Here is a 24,428-nt window from a genome sequence, read left to right as displayed (position 1 = left end):
TATGATAAGAAATGAGGTACGGCTAGGATGTACCTCATTTCCTATCATATAAAATGAACCGCTTATCTTGGTTCACTACAATTTTAGTGTAGTAACTGGATTCCTTGCCCCTATAATATACTTAACTTTTGTTACCAGTGTGTTATTATTTTTTGAGAAAAATGCACAAAGATAGGCACAAATTTAACACCGGGGTGTAGTACCCCCTTAAGCATATAAGAAATCTCATGAGTTTGGCCACTTCTGATCAGAATATACAGGCTTTGTGACCTATCACAACAAAACATGGAACTGCCATTTGAAGAAAATATGTATGAAAAGTAAACCAAATACTAAGTAATTTGCCCTATATTTGTCACTTAAAATCAATATCCAACATTAATGTAGGAGCTCTGTCATCATTTGAAGCAATATAACAGTTCTTTAAGATATTTCAATTTCAATTTTCAGAGACAACTGCAAGGGTGAAATTAAGCCATTTGGCTCCCAGAAACTCTGAAATGGCCCCTGGTTCCATCTCATTTGTAGTTGACCAGGGGACACTTTTTTTCACAAAACTTGTCCCCTGGATAGTGAACCAAAAATATCAAATTTTAAAGCAAATAGTGCTTATTTAACCCATCCAGCATTATCTTTATTTTTTTATTGGCCCCTTGGTAATTGGAAGTGGCCACTGGTTTCTTCAAATCTTAGTGAACCAGGGGCCACTTTTTTTTTTTTCAGAAGTGGTCCCTGGTTCAAGCTCTCTTATTTTCACCCTTGGACAACTGCCATGTTTATAATGTGATGGTTGACATACACCCTCTCAATCAATTTTGATGACATACATGCATGTTATCCCTTAAGGTGGTACACCCCCTGATAAATTTTGTGACTAATTTTGCATTTTTCTCAAAAAATAACTAACAAAAGTTATGTCTATTATAGGGGCAAGGAATCCAATTACTTCACTGAAATTTCAGTGATTCAAGACAAGTGGTTCATTATATATGTTAAGAAATGAGGTACATTCTAGTGGTACTTCTTTTCTTATCATAAATAACGTACCACTTGTCTTGAGTCACTGAAATTCCAGTGTAGTAACTGGATTTCTTACCCCTTATAATCTTACTATAAATAGGGGAATGTTGTGGGGGTGCGTGCGTGCGTGCGGGTATGAAAGTTAAAGGCTCCATCAGTTTCAATCCAAATGTCGCTAAATTCATACGGAAGATTGAGGAATATACCGAGACGGTAATGCGAAAATTTGGTTGAAAACAGTCAAGAATTGGCTACAAAAACAGTGAAAATATGGGTAAAAACGGTGTTTTTGTTATGAAAATAGGTTACCAGCCTATGCGTCACTGCAGCTGGCCGACAGCGCGTCGGCGCCGCGTGCGTAATGCGCATTACGCAAATGCGCGTGTAAATGGCGCAGAGCCACACGACTTGCGAGCAAGAGACCAGTAGACATGATAATACGGAAAGAAGGAAAAATAAAGGACAAAAGGGTACATGGACGGGTCACGGGATACCGGATGAACACGTCCGCAGACACGTTATGAGAGGACGTAATAAATACGGGAAAAAGATGTGTGTTGTATAAACAACATGAAGCGGTACTATAAAGAAAAAGAAAATTAAAATGATGACAAAAAGGTACGAGTAATTAGGCTAACGGGTTAAAGTAACTAAATGAAACGGGAACGAACCAAAGAAGGAAAGAAACTAATCAGGAAATGTAAGAAAAAAGAAGCTAAGATAATGAGAACAGAATTAAGTAAAAAACATGGAAACGGGAAATCACAAGCAGCAAATAAAAAAAAGATGCTAAAAGGAAAATGTAAGAAAGAACATTTAACGGGTTAAATAAATAAATAACATGGAAACGGAAAATCACAAGCTAATATAAGCAGAAGAAACTAAAAAAGAAAATGTAAGAAGAGACAGATTTAGATAGATAAATAAAAATGTACCTTTATTAAATGATTCTACCTGTTCAGAAATTCTTCCTGTTATAGTGGGCGCCCCATTTACTCATCTAGCGGGGACCAGCAAGCGCTGGGTATCCCGCTAGTATCATAACTTTTGTTACCAGTGTGTTGTTATTTTTTTGAGAAAAATGCAAAAATAGTCACAAATTTATTAAGGGGTGTAGTACCGCCTTAAGGGATCTAAAATGAGCGTTTATTGCGTTTCGACAGTATTTTTTGTGGGACATGAGAGCACCTCAGACCTATCGAATTACATTCTGAATACGATGCATGTCTTTCTGATATCAAATAATTTTCATTTTTGAAAATCACAATATAATACAAATTTTATGACAAATTATAAAAATTTGATATTTTTCAAATTTTGATATATAACAGTCCTCGAAGTAAATAATATAAATCTAATGATATATTCTTAACGTGTATGTAGCAGGGAGGAAAAGCCGAGTCAATTGAAAATTTTGACCTTTCATATTGAAGATATGGATTTTTTCCCCAAAAAGACCTAATTTTTTTTTTTTTTTGGAAAAAAAATCCATATCTTCAATACGAAATGTCAACATTTTCAATTGATCGTCGGCTTTTCATCCCACCTACATACACTTTAAGTATAAATCATCAGATTTATAAAGTTTACTTCAAGTACTGTTTTATATCAAAAATATCAATTTTAATGATTTGCCATAAAATGTGTATTAAATTGCAATTTCAAAAATCAAAATTATTTGATATCAGAATGACATTCTTCGTATTCAGAATGCAATTCGATATGTCTGATGTGCTCTAATGTCCCACAATAAATACTGTCCAAACGCTCATACCCCAGCCCTTAAATGTCCAAAAATCAGTCAAAGATGATCATGAAGCTTTTCTTTTTTGACCTAAATATATATGTGACATGATCAAGGGAATGGGTCACATGTTGGCAATTTTCAATTAGAAGTATTTTACATCATTTTCTGGCAGTTTACATTGCTACATTTGGATGCAAACCCCTTCAAAATTGGACATTTGGTTACCGAGTTATGAGCAATTTATCAATGACTGAAAACAATATAAAACAAAAGAATTTGAACACTGTTTTTGCCAATATCTCGAAAACAAAAATTAGCGACATCCAACTCATTCCCCTTCATCATGTCATATATGAGTTAGCAGTTACTCCAATAAAATTTCATTATATTTGATATGATGCATGAATACGACTATGACTTGCAGTAAATGTAATTATGTAATCAGCGTGGTAGGCCTATATAACATAAAAATTGAAAATATCATGTTCCAAACTCCTTGCCTTTAACTCTGCATCGACTTTCTTAGGATACCATACTTGTCATTGTTAATAATCCCTGTTTGTGAACTATCCATGATATTGCAAATACATGCTATGTTTTGTATAATGTAACTACCTCTATACTCTGATCAGCTCTTAATCAGCGGGCCTCGTAAGATGGATTGATATAGAATTGCGTAAAAACAGCTTGGCGCACCATCTACGCCGACTGCGGTTTGCGTATTGCTTGACTGACGCACGGTTTTGTGAATTTACACAGGCTTAAGTTGGGACTTTATTGACACGTGTAGTCAGGCCCGTACGCAGAGGGGGGGTGGAAAAGTATAAAAAAATCAGGTTTTTTACGTTTTTTTGGACAAAAAAGGTCCAAATTTTGTCCACTTTTCACACAATCGCCCCTCCCCCTTGGAAAAAAGTCCACTTTTTCAAAATTAGCACCCCCAAATGAAATCCTGCGTACAGGCCTGCGTGCAGTAACAAAAACTGAATAACACTGGCTTATTACGAGCTGATCATAGTATAGGTGATGAACACTACCATAAATAGTACAACACTATTAAAAGAATATTTTGTGATTCTAGCATCCTCAGCTGATTTTGATTTTGCGAATTATGCATGATTATGTATTTTACATTGTTGTAATTTCATTCTGTTAGCAGAGCATAAATACAAATTTGACAATATTTTTGCTAAGTGAAAGAATCTGCAAGAACTTTTCGGCACGCAAACATTACGTAGCCAAAGGTTTTCGCTGGTATAAAAATCTCAACTTTTTTGCGAAAAGTGGGGGGAAGAGATTATGGATCACAAAATGCTCATGTAAGTCCCTGTAAGCTTGAATTCCATGTCCAGGAAAATATTTCCTCCGATTTTTTAAGTCGTAATGGCTTGAGCCCTTCTTTGACTTTTTAGTCTGTGGAATAAGTCAAATCCAAACAATTACACTAAAGGGAACAGTCTCAGAAATACCAAGCATGTAACACTATAGTAACTTGGTGCCAGTCAAGTTAGCTCAATCAACAAGGCATTCGACTATATGGTGCGAGAGGTTGTGGGTTCCAACCCTGGTCTATTAGATCTTGTGGAAAAATTGAGTCGGCAAACAACCTATAAAGTGGTGCTTATTCGCTCTCATGGAAGAGTTAACTTAAAATTCCCCTTGGCAAAGAACTTGCTGCATTGTCTCGTTGTAAGCCGCTCGAAACTCGGGAGCTGATCTTGCCTTCAAAGGTCAATTGTGGAATGTGTAGGGTGTGCGATCCTTAGCTGCAAAGTCCCTGAATTTTTGTTAAATGTGGTTACCACAATTCACCACATTTTTGTTCACATCATCTAAATAAAACATATCTCTTGCGTTAAAATGTACTGTGGTAATGTGAAAAAATAAGTTTTTTTCAAATACTAAAAATCTAATTTTTGATGAAAAAATCAGGGATGAAACCGTAGATTTTTGATGAAAAAATCAGGGATGAAGCCGTCGATCGGGTCACACCCTTTAACATAATTTAGAAAAGATTAGTTGCATGCATGTAAAATCTGATTAACCTTCACCAACCATGCAACACAAAACATAAACAAACCTCCACCAACTCAAAATTCTGCTATCATTTCGGGTTAACAAAACATCACCTCTTACAAAATCGATATACCTCTAAGCTCTTCCACATAGAAGAGCAACTCGGGCAGCTGGTGGTCCATAAACACATCCATATCGTACTTATTGGACGATTTTGCCATCTTCGGATGAGGATGTTCAGCGTGCGGACGAGCCACAGAACTTCATCCTCGTGAAACACAATCCCATGAAAACATACAATGCCTGAATGTTTAAAAGGATTAGATATAAACTTAATTTACTCACTGCAAACTTCACACTTTTATATACAGNAAGCCAAAAAATTAAGGTGCCAGTTGTGTTCACTCCTGTATATCCTAAATAAAGACAAATATGTTAATATTAAAACAAACAGCTAATAACTGAACTCTTTAGCTCTGATTCAAGACCTTATTTGTTGAAATTGGTTGAGAATTAAAGAAACGGTGATCTAAAACTTACTGAAGAGACAAAATCAAAAGTTGCACTTTGGTGTTCTAATCAATGAAAGCACGACGCTAGTTTTTCGTGCTAATCAATGGAAGCACGGCGCTAGTTCCCTTGTTCGCGAACGCTTTGTGTACAAATCAATAGCGCATGCAATAGAGGAAACTGCAACTTTTAAATTGGCACCTTCCTTGGGGTTTTGGATCGCCGTGTCTTTATTTTTTGAACAATCTCAACGAATGAGGTCTTAAATACGAGCTAAAAGATGCAGCTATTGGCTACTGGTTCCAATTATGACACAGCTGTCTTTGTTTAGGATATACAGGGGGTAAACATAACTGGTACCTTAATTTTTTGGCTTACTGTAATATATATAAACACACACACATGTATATACCTTGGAGTTCCTCCATATAAAAGAGTAATTCTGGTAATTGCGGATCCATATAGCTGTCTGTGTCATATTTGTTGGATTTCATCTTGGGATGGGGATGCTCTGCATGCCGCACTAGCCAGAGAACTTCATCTCTTGTGAAGGTTAGCCCCATGAACACATACAATGCCTACATATTGTATAGTCATAATGAGGGTGATGGGGGGAAAACAAGTCACATAACAAAATAATGGTAACGTTAAGCAACAGAAAAGAAGGATTATCCATGAAAACTGTCCTATTATTGAGAAAATTGACAACATTTGATCAATTTCCACAGATTTAATAAGACTCAATTAAAGCACTTGTTGAGAATGGAAAAATCATGATGTAAATATTATACCATTTAACACTACTCAAAAAAACAAAGGATCAGACTTATTTATTAGTATTTTTCATAAACATAACATTGCAAATCAGAATGTAATTTCATTCATTAGGCCTAAAAAAATTTTGTTTAATTGGTGTGACATAAAATAAAATTAGGGTAAGTAGGTAGGGATTTGTCTTAGTATATTCAAGGACATTCTCTGTGATAAAAAGTTACCAATGCAACTTTTAAAGCTGTAAATTACATTTGATAAAGGCATTGGACCTTTTTTCTTCTTTTTTTAAAAATAACTTTTTTATTTCCTTTTATTTCCTTTTTATTTATTTATTAATTTTTTTGCAAAAAAAGAAAGAAAAAAAGTCTAGGGTCGGGCCTAATTTTAGGATAAGTCGGGTTACGCCAATCAAACAATTTTTTGGGACTTATGTTCAGGTAACAGAACACTTTCACTACAGAGTACAAAAATTCTATGACACTGAAAAAAATGTTGGTCAGCCCCATGAATTGTCAAATCTGATCCATTGATTATTTTGAATAGTGTACATGAAATGAAAAATACATTTGATTACAAATCAAAAAGGTCAATGGACTTTTTGAACAATTGAAATTCTATTTTCCCAATACACAAAGAAACAATTTTTAACCAGTATACATTTAAGGTTCTCACATTGGCAAGAACATTTTGTGAAACTTCTAAATGCACCTTACTTTGATAGTTTCCAAAATAAAATTTAAATAGTGTGTGTTAAAAGGAATATTAATCTGATTTAAGCCCATTGTTTTAGTACTACAACACTGATATGACATTCTAGCACATTTGTTGCCATAAATCATATTACATGTACTAAGAGTAGCATCTTTTGCTTTCAAAAATTTAATATTGCATCATGTTTTTAGAGTTTTCAAGTTCTTGTTTGTTTCTAAGACTTTTTATTTTTAAACATCTGATTCAAATAAGTAATCTGTACTAATCACAACTTTATGATTAAGTTTTTTTTGAAAAAAAAAAATCAAAGTAATCAGCGATCCCACACCCTGAAAATATTTCTAAAACAGTCCATTTCAGAAAATTTGCTGAAAACTTGCTTTAGCAGCTACCGACAAAATAAACACTAGCAACACTGATATCAGGTTTTTATTGTTATAAGAACATTAGTTAAACATAGACAATATATTATATTTTAAAACTAACACACACAAAAAATAGGAACTTAGTTGAATTCAATATAATTTTGACAAGGACATACCTTTGGGCCTAGCAGACCCGGCTGATCCCCTAATATGGTCACAAGCTCCTTCAGCGCCACTCTGAGGAATTTCCTTCTTTCTCTGTGTACAGCACCACTGTGAATAGGAAGATGAACGAAAATATATAAATGAATATGTTGGTAGGCTCTTAATTGGGGAGAAACTGAGATATGGTCCTGTGTCACAACCTGGGGTACCTTTGTGTTACATAGTAAAAAAATTAAATGGCTCAAACATTTTACCTACACATCTCATTTGAAGTGGTTCATCCTCCTGAGCATTTTGACACCTTTTTTATGGAAATCGGTTGAAAAATGAGAGAGTGAGGGCAAAAACAATCACAAAGTAGGGAGGATGTAACCCCACCTCTTTTTTCCACATTTACAATCATTTTGAGCAAGTATTGGTCTTTTAAATGAACTTCTGTATTTATTTACTTGGTTTAGATGTCTGGGAGTCTATTTAGACATTTTTTACTAGATTCAAATTTTTAATGGGGTTTTAAATCAAATTTACGATATGAATCCCTCCCCTAATCCTCCTCCCCTAATCCTCAGCCACCCTTGGCACATTTCATAGCAAACGCATAAGAAAATAATTTAAAAATATTTTAAAACAGGATAAAAACATGAGTAATCTAGAATAAATTAGCCTCAATTTAAGACCTAATTGAATCTTCTAAGTGAAGGAATACTCAAGAGACAGTGTTTTGAAATCCAAGCTGCACATCAAAATGTAACAAAGCCACCTTTTTGGGTACCCCAGTATGTGACACAGGATCATATACAGTTGTCCACTCTGAAGTACAAAGTGACAACGCGCGCGTATACAGCGAGTTAACAGTGCGTAGTGCTGCGTCTCTGATGCAGATATGCGTTCCTTCAAAGTCGGCACAATGAGTGTGTCCGCGTCGGTATACTTTGTACTTCAGAGTAGACTGACTGTAGCCAGAAATTGGTTAGGGTTATAGTTCATCATAGTTAAACTATGAACATGTAAAAATGTTGTAACTTTGCATCCAAATCAGTTATAAACATGGGGTTTGGACTGATAGAAAGGGAATTTGTTACTTCACATAAACCTGATAATAACTAAATTTTGAAAATATATGACTTAAGCCTGAGTGGACTGGATCGGGTCACATATTATATACATCATCAACCTAGAAAGTGTATGACTGTCAAACTAGAAATTTCAGATTGCCAGTGAACACCTTAATCTCCATATTGGATATCAAGAATGACATGTTCAATCACTCAGCTTTGGTATGCCTCAACATTACATGAACATCTAATTCTCTTGCTGCTTACAACAAAACCAACTCATATGGCGCATTGATCAAAGTTACCATGGTGCAATCCTATGACATAGTTCAGCACACCATAAGGTGTTTGAGCATAAACCAGATACCAAGTAACTGCATTATCACTATGATGGTGAACACCAAAAACTGTACAGTAATTCTCTCCCTTTGTACGACTTTGATATAGACCACTTGACATGTGACGTCATTGCCCGGCAGTATGCGCACAAATTATGGCAATTTCCATTGTTCTTTGCCCTGCAGTGTGCGTACGCTTCGTAGTTTACTCAAGGCACATGCATTTTAAATCGCCCACCACATTTCATATTGTACAAGAAAGCCATTGAACAGTGTAGCGGTTCGTTCAAGCATATCGATAGGCCAGTCCCTCGCCTTTGTTGATAAACAATGATGTCTAGTGGTCTATATAGATAACACAGCATACTTACGCATGGATCAAGGCATAGGCTCCTGCATCTGATACCTCCTTCACTCTTTTATTAAACCTGGTGACAAAAGCCAATAAAATGTGTCAATTTACAACTCGGAATAAAAGAAAAGTAAATCAAGTCCTGTATGTAACTTGTTTTGTTTCATTGTTTACTCCTTCCCACCCTATATGTAACAAAACTGGAAATGGGTCAAAACATCATTTTACCTCCCCCCTGTGACATATGAAATTAAATTTGTTCACAGGACTTCACTGATCTTTTGGCTTATTCCCTAAAGATAACAGGCTAGAGATGTGAAAAAATTACATGTTCAGCTGGGGAAAAACACAGGTTCGGTCTTCAAAGATTACCTTACTGAACTGTGTTCTATTCAAAAACACAAAATATGGTATGATTCAGTTTAGCACGATTTTCTTAAAAGTTTTCTTAACACTTTTGAAAATTGAACAGCAAACTGAATTGGTAAAAGTACTGGGTAATACAACAAAGCATTTAAAGCCTTCGCAAAATATTATTTCCCCTGAGTTTACCCAGGATTAAAAGACGCATTTCCTTGACCAAGATTTAAATCTGGGACCTGTTGGTATCTAGATCAAGCAATTTAGGTTATCCGTGTTCTATAAGCTGCATATCCTATCAGCGACTGTTATACCTTGTTTAGGACTTTCAAAAGAATTACCTACATGTGCAACCATGACTGTTTCAAAATAGCCCGCCAAAGTCACACAGGTAACTCCGAGGTCGTGCATTGAATTGGTTTGAATGAGGAATACTACGGGAACCAGCGCCTTTTGCTAGAAGTCACACATGAGTAAAGTGGATAACCTCTATTAACCCTGTGTCAAAGAATGGATTTCTTTGTATTTTATTTAAAAACTGGCAGAATCATGAAGAGGGCTACGTCCAACAATGGTCGAACACAGTATGGTGAGGTGAGGTGAATTTTATTTCTACAGAAAAAAAATAATGCCAATAAAAAAAACTTGAAACATACCCTTTGATAGAATCAAAGAACACTTCAATGTACTTGTGGATCATGAGGACTTCATCACGGAACAGTGTAATGCAGTAGCCACTCTGTAGAGCTGGTCTCCATAATGACTGAGCTCTCTCATTGCTTTGTAGTAGTGTTGGGCACACCAGGAATCCCACTAGTAGAAAGGCAAAGATTCAAATTGTTAACATACGACGCATGTTAAGAACAGGTTACAAGTTAAGAAAACCTAGTTGAGTCATTTGATAAGGAGGCAAGTTCTTTCAAAGTCACCGTCTATCGTCAGAACCAATGAGCATGACGCAGGGTCATAAAATATTACTCATCATCAAGTACAGCGTCTTAGCTAGCCATCTGTCTGGCTGTCATTTTAGATTGGGAGTTTGCTCCAGGGATGGGCAAAATTGCATTATAATTGTAGGTATTGACAAAGGCTGATGACCTTTTTAGTACACCAGCTTTGCAAAACAAGGCCATAGCAAGACATATTTGAACTCTTTGAACCCCCCAAATTGAGCTGTAGAGGTGTGGTAAATGTTTTAAAGGTCAAATTAGGACAGGCAATTGTTATTCAAATGATTGGCAAACCTAAATTTCTAGCTAAAACTCTGATTGAGTACATTATAATTGGAATTCTACAGGCACACATAATAAATTTGAAATACCCCAATATTTAGTAATGACATGACCTTAATCTTCCACACGGAATGTGAATTTCAAATAGGGTTTCCATACGGGGTGTACGAATTGCAACTGGAATAGCTCAATGCTGACTTACAGATAATCCATCGTTCCATTGTATCCAGGGACAGGTATTCACAACGCATCTATACAGGGTGAAACAAAAGTAACAGTTTATACCACATTGATGTGTTAATTGGCATGATGCTAATTATTCAACATATTATTCTGTATCAATTTCCTAATTTTTAGCATTATGAGACATGCGTAGAGCGTATATGAGTGTAACACAGAAGTGATAGACAATCACACTGATTGGCTGATCAACAATCATGACACAAAGACAGTTGACTGACTGGTCAATGGTCGCATAGAAGGGGCGGAGACTTTGCCTCTTTTACGCAACCAATTATCACCAATACGTACCTGCAACTCTTATGAAATTCATGTGCATTGATGTTTAATGGCATATTATACAAAATATCTATTGCCATTATACAATGACTAAACAACCAGTACATACCCCATACACAGCACTCGCTACTTACCGTTTCACTCTGTGCAGGGTTGAGAAGGACGGCTGGTTTGGAGACAAGGCTAAGCATTTCCTGTGCTCTCCACTGCTCGGCACTCAGGTTTCGCCTTGGGTACAGATGCAAGAGAGAGAACAAAGCAGACTGTACTCCCTAAAAAAAAAAAAAAAAGATTTTCAACACTTTATTTAAAAAAAAATTTGCTGTCAGATATAAAATCTTGGTATTATCCAAACATTTTCAATGTCATCATGTCATTATTGCTTTCAATAAGAACAACATCAGGAGAGCACATCCTTAAAGGTCAGGTCTATTGCAAAAACAAGTTTATCTCTATTCGAAGAGAATAATTATTACATTACAAGTTGACACTCGTTGCTATTTTTTATGCATGAAATTGTGTTCTTCCCCCGTTTGAAGCGTACATGTTCTTCCCCCGTTTGGCTGATGACGTAGGTAAATGAAGCGAACAAGTGTGACAAGTTTGACATTAGCAACAATAAGTTGTACTATTATTTACCATAACAATGCTGCATAACAATATGCAAACTATTGTTCTCATTTCTGAAACAAAGCCCACACACAGTATTGTTACTATGCATTTGCTTTGTAATATTTCATCCAACTGATATCGCACTTGGAAATCAGATACATGAGTTTGTGGACGTTTATATGCTAGTCTCAGATGATCACGATGAAATTCTAAGCTCAAATTATTTATTTATTTTTTAGGCCTAATATTTCTCATGATATTGATATACATATGAATTGTAATATCACAATTTACTAATACCGTACTGACGCGAGTATAAGCCCACCTTCGAGTATAGTCCCACCCTAATATTTGGGGAAATTTCAGAATTTGTTATTTCCCCGAGTAAAGTCCCACTGCCAATTTTTAACAGAATGGTTCCGAATTTGACAACCCAAATCATGCAACTTCATTTGCAAAATGACCTCAAAATTATTTTTGTGACTAAAAAAATAAAATGGAGCTTAATTTTCATTGCTAGATTATTTATTTACCTTGAAACATCCTCAAAATAGTTCACATATTATTGTAAAGAAGATAAAAATTCAACAAAACATCAAGCTTTCACAAAACTCTCGCTGGAAAAATGGAAACTGAATCAGTTGTTTTGTTTTTGTTTAGAAGCCACTCGACCTCCATCATTGTCCATGACCTCAGTCAATTAATCAAACCACTTTCACTGATTTTATTTATTTTCAGTCTCATATTTGCTGTCAAAAATCAATCCTAAATATTTAAAATGCTCTACATAAATCATGGATACATGAAAACAATATTTTGGAATTTTTGAAGGATTTTGATTTGAGAAAATGAAGTCCAATTTAGTGAAAATAAACTCTACGGCCGTGAACAAGGCAATTCAAGATGGCTGCCTCCACAGTTAGTAAATAAACAATGTGGCCGTGGCGAGATCGATCTTGTGTTAGATCAGAGTAGGTGTAAAATAAATTAAAAATGATAGTTTGCATGTCATTTCTTTCAAAGAAATTGACATATTTTATTAACAATATTCCCAACATTCTATTCAGTGAAGGTAAGGCTAAAATTCCACCCAAAAATATGAGAAAACATGAGTTTTTTACAACTCAAGTGAGCCTACTTTTTAAAGCTTCTGGTGCCGAATATCGGAGACCTTGACGTGTATTCACTGTTTTGAAAGCTTAAAAATGCACCTTGTTAACTAGCAAATCCTCGTGTAAAGTCCCACCCCCCATCTTCGGTCATTTTTCACCCAAAAAAAGGGTGGGACTATACTCGCGTCAGTACGGTATATAAAAAAAGAAGCGGCTGATTTTATCCATATATTTAAAAACCATTTAATTTGTAATACTTAATTTAGAGGTTTTTTCCTGTGAAAAACAACAGTATACGTTCTGTCCATTGAGAGCGTTTATAGTCCCTTTTCTCACAGCGGGCACATCTCATTTCATGACGTCACCTTTTTTCTAGGCCAAATCTGTCTCGTTCGAAGGAACTCAACGCTTAAGTTGGTTTTTGCGGAATATCTTATTTTCTCAAAAAAGGAGTCATTTTCATTGTCCTTATAATATTAGCTTGCCAATGATATAATGTTGTTTTTGCAATATACCTGCCCTTTAAAGAGCTTTACTGTAACCATTCACTCAAAAGACATTGATGGAATAAAATGAATTGTAATCTTCTACTTCGGGGAAATCTCAGTTGTTGTGTGTATTATACAAAGGCAGGCATATATTCCTATACGTATGTCACAATCTTGTCTGTAAATAAGGGGAAATCGTACTCTTTCAGTGGTATGAATTGCTCAGCAAGTTTCTTTTATGGAAGATGTGACCTTAATCTTCCACACAGGGAGCGATGAGCGATTGGTATTTGACCAATAACGTAGCTCACTTTTCCCAACGCAACAAAAGGAGTTCTATCTCACTGGCTATAAACAACATTTGTATAAATATCAAGAGTAAAGATGAATTTATACTACATCGCTGATGAGCGATATAGCAACTGGTTTTTAGCCAATGAAGTAGAGAGGATTTTATCGCGTTGAGAAAAACACACCACCTCATTGGTCAAATACCAATCGCTCAATAACGTAGCTCACTTTTCCCAACGCAACAAAAGGAGTTCTATCTCACTGGCTATAAACAACATTTGTATAAATATCAAGAGTAAAGATGAATTTATACTACATCGCTGATGAGCGATATAGCAACTGGTTTTTAGCCAATGAAGTAGAGAGGATTTTATCGCGTTGAGAAAAACACACCACCTCACTGGTCAAATACCAATCGCTCAATAACGTAGCTCACTTTTCCCAACGCAACAAAAGGAGTTCTATCTCACTGGCTATAAACAACATTTGTATAAATATCAAGAGTAAAGATGAATTTATACTACATCGCTGATGAGCGATATAGCAACTGGTTTTTAGCCAATGAAGTAGAGAGGATTTTATCGCGTTGAGAAAAACACACCACCTCACTGGTCAAATACCAATCGCTCAATAACGTAGCTCACTTTTCCCAACGCAACAAAAGGAGTTCTATCTCACTGGCTATAAACAACATTTGTCTATAAATATCAAGAGTAAAGCTGAATTTATACTACATCGTTGAGCGATAACGATTGGTTTTTAGCCGATGAAGTAGAGAGGATTTTGTTGCGTTGAGAAAAACACACCACCTCATTGGTCAAATACCAAATCGCTTGTCGCTCAGCGATGGAGTATAAATTCAGCTTAAAAAAGTTAATTGCCTTACCCTTTCCAATGGTACAAATTGCTCGGCAAGTTTCTTCATGGGGCTCTCATATTCCATGATCATTGTGCCCAGACGGTGAAAGGACTGCTCACTGCTCAACAAAATCACCACAAATACAATGGTTTATTATTGGAAACACAAACAAACAGTATTTGACCGATCGCCCAGTCATCTCAAACAGAGGTTCTACCGACAGTGCGTGTTGTGTGTGCATATGCCTGTCAAACGCCTGTAATCATCTCATACGCTTACCTCAAAAGCGTGATAAACAAGAATGCACATTTTGCGCATGCATGCTTTTGCAGGGAGAACCTTGTTTTGGTAATAAGATGGCAGTTCCATGCAAAGGGCAAATTGAATAGTTCAAAATGCCTGGCTGTATAATGACTTACTACATTTTTGTACTAGAAATAATTAGAACAATAATCATGGATGTCCAACTTGATTACGTGTCCACTACAGGGACTGCCTTTTGAGGAGAGGAATTGCTCTCCATTGCTCTCCTACTGCTCTCCTTAAATCTGATATAAGAGTGTGTTTTTAGCTCTCCTTAGTAAACCACTCTGCCCTTACATTCTATTGTAAATGCTCCAAACAGCTCTCCTTGAAGGCCCCAGAAGAGCTATTTAATGCTCTGCTGAAAATTTCAAATGGCAGTCCTTGCCACTAGAACAGTTTCTCACCAAACTCTGTGCATGATAAACCATCCCATGTGAGATGTGACTCACACTAAGAAAACAAAAATGTTCAAATTCACTTTGTTTTCTTTTCTTGTATATGCATACATAATATGTTAAGGAAGTGTTACAAGCATACATGTGCTTGATCTTACACTGCCTAAGACGTTCAATAGCTTTATGTGACTCTGCATATGTGATCAACAGCAGAACATTCCCTCCTCAGGACTGATCACTCACATGGTTCACCTGTCCTACAACCCTACCATGGGGATTGGGAACAGTGTTTACTTTTATATAAGCTGTATATCACAATTTTGGAGCAGTGAAGATGAGAATTTGAGCAAGGTAACTGCCATCTAAGAAATATTTGGAAATATTTTTAAGAAATATTTTTATTTCAAAGAAATCACTTCAATTGGTGCACCAAAATTCTAGAAAGTGAAAAATGTCGGAACAAGTACAAAACATTTTACAAACGTTACCTTTTCTGATAATTGAGTTCATGTGCAGTGTTAAACAGTCCCAACATGGCTTTCCTATCCGCTACTCTAGCTAATAACAACATCATGGATATATAGGTGATGATCAAATCAAGGTAGTTCTTGGTCAGGTCAAAGTTGGTGGTCTAAAAAAAAGAAAATGAAAACAGGGTTATATTCCATTGCTCTAGTATCACACATATAAATTGGCAGAGTGCAACACTATCATAAGTGCAGTAGAATGTAATAGCTGCCTTTTGTAAAACACCTATTGTTTAAAGCACAATCCCCTCACCATGCTCATTATAAAGTGTTGATGTTCTGTATACTTTCCTGATGGCCACTAAGCTTACCCCCAAGATATCACCTTTACATGTACCCGGTAGTTGTTGTTTTTTCTAATCTTATTGGTTAAAAGTAAGTACATTTATTGAAATGTTGCAAATGGCAGCTATTGCATTCTACTGCACTTACAATATGTGTCATGTATACCATTACATGTATTTGTTGAGTGCCAGTGTCAAATGTGTGTGGGGTGTGTGTGTGGGGTGGGGGGTGGTAAAGCTAACTCAATTTTTCCATGAGATCATACTAAACCACCACCAGGGTTTGAACCGCAACGTCTCACGCTACAGTAAAAAGCCTCGATAGAGCCAACTTGACTGCATTCTTTAGGTAGTAGCAGCGTTGGATGTACGACATTTTTTATGCGTAGCATTATCAGCTCACACTACTTGATTTCTGTTATTTGCACACTTTATTGTATAAGTCTTAGGTCTTGGCATAAAATGCTACACATTTCCAAAATTATGTAGCAAAGTGATCAAAATTGAGAGCATTTTGCAGTCAGGGTTTGGTTTTTGCCGGCAAAAACCTGTTTTTGCCATTGCCGGTGGTTGCTGGTTTAAACCGGCAAAAATGGCAAAAACTCATATAGGCCTATAGTCACTCAAATATTGAAAATAACACAGAAAGCTCATAAACAACAGCACACAACCTTAATGAATCATTCAACATAATTTTTGTCTCATCAAGCCCTTACAATGAAAAAGTTTTGAATCTGATATATGCCACTTTTCGGTTAAATGCAATGAAAACGCATGCCTTTCATTTCTTTTATATGTTACTTATAATTACAACATCTGGCCTTGTTACACGCAGGAAGTGATTTTTGTAAAGTCTTAATAATTTGTTTTGAGATGAAAAAACTGAACTATAAATCACTTTTTTAGATTTTGCCATTTTCGCCAAGCGGTTAAAACCGCGTTTTTTTCCACCTGCGGCAAAAACCTGCGAACCCTGATTTTGCTCCACAAAAACCGGCTATGGCCAACGCTGGGTAGAAGAGTCGATAAATCACATTTCTGATCAAATATAAATATGAAAAACACTCTCATTTATGAATCTTGACACCAAGACTATACAGCACCATACTTTATCAGGTTCCTAAAATACCTATTATTTCAAAGGGGGGGGGGAGGGCTATTTTGAATTGAGAAAAAAAGGATGTTATTACGAATTGAGCAAAAACCCTAAGCAGAACCAGTAACCCAACTGATACTTATGAAGTAATGCCCCTTCAGAATACCGCACATTTTTCTCAATTGGAATAATGCCCTTTCGGAATAACCCACTTCTTTATAACTGAAATACTTACGATATCAAAGTGAACATGGCAAGCAGCTATTGTGGTCAGGAGTTCTGATACATGGTCCTGGGGATAAAACACACATGTTACACAAAAGAGATCAGTAATAGAGATCAAAATGATAATTTGTGCATTTAAAAAGGTGTTAAACCTAAATTGTCTGATTCTGACAAGGCTTTAGAAAACTTCCAGGAAAATGACAGAAATTTTCCGGAAAATTAACAATATGTCCCGGTCCCACCATTTCTCATATAAATTATTTCTTTATTTGGGCAGGAAAAATTTCCCCTCAAATCACTCAGGCATACTTATATTCCAACTTATAAATTTACACTGTAACATCATCACTCCTTATTGCTTGTTTTGCATTGCACTGAACATAGAAGTGGGAAGATGGACCATGGAAGATGAACCATGCAGAAGATATGCTCTCTACACCCCATTACATGGTAAAAGAAGACCTGGAAGGCAAAGAACATCCTACTTGTCTTATGTGCAAAAACTGTTGGGGGATTTTGACAACTTTCTACTGCCAGATGCCATTGCCACTTTGGCTTCAGATCGTAGTACATGGAGAAACTTTGTAGTCGCTGCTTCGCAGCCGAATGAAATGAAATGAACTTATATTCCAACTTATAAATTTACATTGTAACATCGTCACTCCTTATTGTTTTGCATTGCACTGAACATAGAGAGTGGGACTTTTGCTCTGGCAGGAAAACAAATTCCACTTGCTGTGTGATTCATGCATAGACAGGGTTGTACTCTGTAAAGTTAACATGTAAAAATCAATGCACTATTAGTTTAAGAAATCAACACACTGTTCAGGGCTCGATTTGGAGGGGTTTCACATACACAAATGCATGTAACTTTGTGCATGTAGAATTTTGCCTGTGCATGCAAAATTTTGGTGTTATTCAGCCCCTTTTGAGGAAAAAATCAGCACTGTGCATGTAAATTTTTTTTTTCTAAATCGACCCCTGACACTGTTCAATAGGTTATGGTCAATAGGATTGTACAGGGTATTACCATATCAAAAGATTCTAGACAGTGCAAACTATTCCTTTTCTGACTTATTATTACAAGGTGAACAATTTGAGATAAGTTTCATTGAAATCTGAGCACATATCAGATTTAACCCTCTGCATAGGCCTACCCTAAAATTGGACTTTATAGACCTTTTTGCTGCTTAGAAGAATAAAGAATTGACCAACTTTGAAATTACATACCAAAATTGAGGAATTTTGACCACTTTAATGAAAGTACCGGTATTCAGAATCAGCACCCCCAAATTGACCAAGAACCATTCTCAAACATTCTGTGGCTCCCTGTGTTAACCCCCCTAAATTTGCCACCCTTTTTGCACCCCCACATCTTTTTAATTGGGCTATTACAGATCAAATCCACAGATACACCCCCTGTGGAAGACACACTTACTCTCCCACATATGGGGTGTATATTTCAAATGGAGTACGGGAGATCAAGGTCATGTCTTCAATAGGGGGCAGCCCTCGAATTAACCCACGGCACCCATGGCATTTTGCCGTGGGTGCCCATCCCCACTGCCGTAATGCCCTCAAAATATGTCCTTTACCCAAGGCAGTCACTTGCCGTGATCTCTAATGAAGTTGCCGTCGGTGCCCCAGCCCTGCCCCTTCATGATAAAATTATCTATCTATGTTTGTGTGTGTTTTCTTCACTTTTGAGAAATTGCCTTGGTGCCCTTCTCAAATTTTCAACAGTTGCCATGATGCCCTCTTGAAATATTACAAACTGCCGTGCTGCCTTGCCTTTTCAGTGAAAATCCAAGGCAATTTTCAACTTGCCCTAAAAAAGTTGCTGTGCCCCTTCAGATCCTTAATTCGAGGGCTGATAGGGGGTATATGGATTTCAACTGGAAAAGCTCCAGTTTCAAACTATTGATCACTCACCTTAAATTCCATAATATCCCTAAATGTTGTGTAGTACACATTGAGAACCTTGAGTATTTCTCCCTTTCTGTTATCTATTGGTGCTAGTGACCCCTGCGCAGATAGAAACATAAACAATCAAATTATGTTGCATGCATATCCCCTTATTTGTTAGGGTTTTTCACCTAAGTTTCCTGGGTTTACATGTACACAATCATTTTGCTTCCAAAATTATTTCCTCATATTCGCCCTTTGCACGGAGCCACCATCTTGTTACCAAAACAAGGTCCTCCCTGCAAACGCCTTTCTAGCAATGCACCTTAAGGCTTTTGCAAAGCGTGTGCAACAATTAAAGCACACGTTTGACAGGCATACGCAACATACACTTTGCGGGTAGAATCTCGTTTTGAAATTACCATGCGATCGGCAAATACTGTGTTATAAAGAAATATTTGAGGGGAATTCTTTGGAACAATTCACCTATTTTATGACCATAAGCGCATATCCAAATCCAAATTTGTAAAAGAAGCAAATACTCCAGAATGTATTGTTAGCAACATGTACCAGTGTGGCTATTAAACTTTTTTAAGGATCAATTTTATATCAAAATAATTGTACTTACAGATACGTTTTCAACAAACAGAACAATACAACATTTCTGAATCAGTTTTAGCACAAATTCTCACATCAATCTACGAATCTATCATGCATACATGGGAACAAGTCAGGTCTGAGGGCACATAGCCCTCACAATTCTTCTGTAAGGGCCCCAAAATTTAAGAGCAAGGACCTGAATGGCCTTCAGAGATTGTGGCTCATTTAGAGGCCTTGTCTCTACTTTGATGTGGATTATAAATTTAGGTCCACAAAAAATTGTGTGAGGGCTACAAAAAATTGAAGATCAAGAGCTCGAATGGCCATCAGAAATTAGGCTTATTTTGACGCTTGCATTGACACTCCAGGGACTGCCTTTTGAGGAGAGTGAGAGCAATCGCTCCCTGATGCTCTCCTTAATTCTGATATAGGGGAGTGATTTTTAGCTCTTCTTAGTTGACCATTCTCTCCTTACATTCTTTTGCAAATGCTTTAATCAGCTCTCCTTGAAGGATCCAGAAGAGCTATTTAATGCTCTCCTGCCAATTCCAAGAGTTCTTTATTACACATACTTACACTGGCATTTTTCTCTGTGTACGGGAATTTCCTCACTATCATCTTGAGACATGTCTCCAACGATTTTTCTGACAGGAATGCTGGCCGAGACTTGGGATCTTGACATGCCTGCAATTTAAATAGTAGAATTTTAAACCAGTGCTTGACAAAAGAACTAGAAGCAGCAGACTTGATAGCTTGCCAGTATATCAGATGTGCAAATTTAGGATTACTGTGATTGACGATGTACATAAACCTCCCATTGCCCATAATAATCATCATCAGTTTATTTCTCGCCAGACTCCTTGCCCCCCCCCCCCCCCCAACTCAACACAAAAGTTTGCAACCATGAGAGTTACCAAATCTTTCAAAGACCCCTTTGCAATGATTTTTCATCAAATTTACCCCCCATTTTCATGCAAAATCGAGGACAAAATTTGGCCAAAAACAACCCCTTTTTTGTGGTTTTCAATGACTAGATTTTCAAACACCCCTTTTTAAAAACTAGAATTTTAAACACCTCTTTTCAATGACACTAAATATTGACATAAAATTACCGGATTTTCTCAAGTACCCCTTTTATCCAAATTTCGCAGACAGTGCAAATTAAATACCCCTATCTTGCTGATTTCATGGTCAGATTTCACGGACAGTTCAAATTAAATACCCCCTATTTTGCCAATTTCGTGGTCCTTGCTGCTGGTAAAAAAATTACCCCTTTTCCGCACTATTTGGTAACTCTCATGGTTGCCAATTTTGGGTTGAGTTGGGGGGGCCGGGACACCTCGTCGTCACTAAACCTTTCTTTCACTTCATCTCTTTCTTTCTTGATTTCCTTCGTTCTCAGTCATTCTATCTCTCTTTTCTTGTGCTCACATCATTTCTTAACTTTCTTTCCTTCCTTCAATAGAATTAAGCTTATAATAATGACACGTTTATGAAAGTATGTTTGTGAACCAGGAAGCATTTTATCAGTGTTTATATGCCGGTGCATCTTGCTACGGTCTCTACGCAAGCTTGTTCAAACAACATGAACTTTACAAAAAATCGTGGAAAAGGGGTTATTTTTTTACCAGTAGCGAGGACTGCGAAACTGGCAAAATAGAGAGTATTTAATTCGACCTATCAGCAAAATTTGACAGCAAAATAGGGGGTATTAAAATTAATTCACATTTAATACTGATTCACACTATCCGCGAAAGTGGTTAGGAAAATCCGGGAATTTTATGTAAATATTGAGTGACTGAGTGTCATTGATAAAAGGGAGGTTTGAAATTCTAGTCATTGAAAACCACAAAAAAGGGGTTGTTTTTGGCAAATTTTTGTCCTCAAGTTTGCATGAACAAGGGGTAAATTTGATGAAAAATCATTGGCAAACGGGGCGGGGTCTATGAAAGATTTAGTAACAGTACGGTACTATAGCTAAAATAATAATTTCTCAATCATGAGAGTATGAATGTACTGCGTACTACACGATAGCGCGATCGATTGTGCATGCACAGGAAATGCAGCGCTACCCAAAGCGTGTGCGGTAGGTGTTGTACTGCGCCGACGCAATTGTCATTGCGTGCCTATTGAGCTCTCATGATCGAGAAACAATTATTTTAGCTATAACACAATACGCATATGGTTAACAGCTTTTGTGTTGAGTTGGGGGGACTAGTCCGAATAATCAGACCCAGAACAAGATATTAATTTCTGACATGATCCTGTACTGGGTCTGAACTGTTTCCATATGAAATCTTGATGGCAAATTGGACAATAGAAGCACATGGTTCTACGTGACAGCTTTTTAATCCCTATTCATGTTACGTGAATCACGCTATATTGTGGACCATCCTTCTGATACTTGGGTGTTTGGACAAGCGGAACTTTTGTCTACCTCTCTGTTTGTAAACAAACCAGGAGGTCGAAATCGTCCTCCTCGCCGAATACGAAAGTTAGCGTAATAGTACGGCACTGGGGGGGACGGGTGTGTATACAGCTCCGACGCCCTCCGCCTATAAAATTAAAACTATACTGTCTGTGACAGCCGGCATAATAATTGGATTATTAGGAACCATGGTTTCTGTACTACACTTGGTTTCACTTTCAGAGAAGAACGGCAGTCCCTTGGCCATATTGATGCGAGCACCCTGTTAATGAGCGACATATATGGAGCTTTGTGTTCCCTTCAACTGATTCAAGCACCTGATCTGCAGCGACTGCGCCAACGTCAACCAACATAATCAACCATAAATCCATGAATCACTCTCAGATTAATAATAATATGTAGGTATCCTAGGTGAATTCAAATTTGCCATCAAATTGCATCGTTTTATATATCAAATTAAAGCCCTTGAGTAAACTAAGCCAAAACTGAAAACCTTTTTTTTCATAGCACTTTCCGTAGCAAAGTTACATCTTGTCAAAGATTGTCTTTCCTCAAAAAGTTTCAGCTAGCATTATTCCCCAAAACGGCATTTCGGGGTGTTTCTAGATCTTAGTCTCATGGCGATGGCAGCTTTTTTAATGGAACTGCTATCAAAATCCTCTAAAATTCCATGTGCGACTTGATTATCACCATAAAAAATCATATATTTGGGTCAAGTGAAGTATAGAAAACATATTTATGTAGGTTTCCTTCACCCACCTATTCTCGAAAACAATTCAAATTTCTATGTAAATATGCATTGTGTTGGGGCCCCGGTCTCGGCGAATTCGCTGACTAGTAAATGTGTTAACTAAGGTTTGCCTAGGTTACCTATAATATGATTGTCGTTCTGTTGTTATGATTGTCAGACGATTGAATCGGCCAATAAGAACCCCATTGACGTGTTTACGCTCTCAAACAACTGCCGTTCTTTTCTGCACATTGTGCCACAAACTGTACACAACATATTCATGTATTGGGACTAACAACTCATGAACCATGGAACTGCACTGACTGATCCAATGCCAATGAAATCAGAAAATATCCACCCACCTTTTTTATGTTATATAGGCGTGCCAACATTCCCTGGCCTCTATCTGTCAAAACCGTCAACTTCTCAGCCAGTTTCTGCTGACTCTGGTTCATTGCCATTCTCGTTGTCATTTTGAGCAGCTCGTTTTAAGCAAATTCTACTGTAAAAGGCGAAATTTATGGTATGTTTACAACAACAAGATAGCAATTTTCAGCCCACGAACGTCGCCATTTTCCCTCGGGCGAAATTGTGGTGTTTCTATAATTCAACGTATTATTTCCCTACGATTTCTGGAATAAAAGTAAAATTTGGTATATAGATTATATAAGTATTTGTAAACTACTTTAAATTGTTGGTATTAATAATATTTATATTTTTCCATAGTTTTGTACGTTTTATATTCTTTGAATGCTACAATATTACAGTCAATTTAGAATTATGAGATAAAACACAAAAGCGTAGTTGCCGCATTTTACTACACCCAATAAATTAAAAATGCGCCCAAGCTTCTTGTGCTGCAGCAAAACTAGCCTATCTCCGTCAGGCCCTATCGCGGCGGCGTCCTACTTTACCCACAATCCTGTTCGTTTTTACCCATAATCCTGTTCGGCCGCGAATAGGGCCTGACAAAACTTGTGTGTTAAAAAGTGTAGCACTTTTTGGCAGGATTCCTGCCATTTGAGCGTGCGCAGTAGTGTCCTGTTTTGTCATAAATATCAGCGGTACAGGTTTATTGTGCCGGGATCGTGTCATCACACACGCATGACACGTGAAGTTGTTTACATAAACTGTGTCGTTGGTGATCGTAATTTAACCATTTAATCATGTATTTCATGATTCTTTTGGAGGAATCACTACATTTATTTGTCTTCAGTCTTCATCAAAAGGGCATACAGAACCCCGGTGCAGAACCGGCCGGGTAAGGGCTTGTGTTTTCAGACACAGACATGATCATGTAGGCCCGGGCATGTAGGCCGAATGCAAGTTTTCATCTACCGTCAACTTAGTCAGGTATTAATTATGGATGATTATCCGAGAAATATCTTTGTCAAACGACCTGCATA

The 24,428-nt window shown here is 37.0% G+C and overlaps 1 protein-coding gene across 3 annotated transcripts in view; it reads right to left on the bottom strand.

Moving 5' to 3' along the window:
- The window catches only part of LOC140165879 (nck-associated protein 1-like), a 64,588-nt gene extending 40,982 nt beyond the window's left edge, over positions 1–23,606 (bottom strand). For all 3 annotated transcript variants that reach the window (XM_072189218.1, XM_072189221.1, XM_072189220.1), the window contains exons 1-12: positions 23,385–23,606; positions 20,441–20,548; positions 19,292–19,384; positions 17,370–17,426; positions 15,716–15,858; positions 14,554–14,644; positions 11,299–11,436; positions 10,848–10,896; positions 10,070–10,226; positions 9,073–9,129; positions 7,320–7,416; positions 5,706–5,871 (exon numbers count right to left, since the gene is read on the bottom strand). In XM_072189218.1, coding sequence (XP_072045319.1) covers positions 5,706–5,871; positions 7,320–7,416; positions 9,073–9,129; positions 10,070–10,226; positions 10,848–10,896; positions 11,299–11,436; positions 14,554–14,644; positions 15,716–15,858; positions 17,370–17,426; positions 19,292–19,384; positions 20,441–20,548; positions 23,385–23,495 — 1,267 coding nt within the window. In that variant the 5' untranslated portion in view covers positions 23,496–23,606. The remainder of the gene's footprint in view (positions 1–5,705; positions 5,872–7,319; positions 7,417–9,072; positions 9,130–10,069; positions 10,227–10,847; positions 10,897–11,298; positions 11,437–14,553; positions 14,645–15,715; positions 15,859–17,369; positions 17,427–19,291; positions 19,385–20,440; positions 20,549–23,384) is intronic.
- Positions 23,607–24,428: the final 822 nt, after the last annotated feature.

The sequence above is a fragment of the Amphiura filiformis genome, chromosome 12 (assembly GCF_039555335.1).
Source record: "Amphiura filiformis chromosome 12, Afil_fr2py, whole genome shotgun sequence".
In the NCBI taxonomy this organism is placed as follows: domain Eukaryota; kingdom Metazoa; phylum Echinodermata; class Ophiuroidea; order Amphilepidida; family Amphiuridae; genus Amphiura; species Amphiura filiformis.
This window is presented reverse-complemented; position numbering and strand designations above follow the sequence as displayed.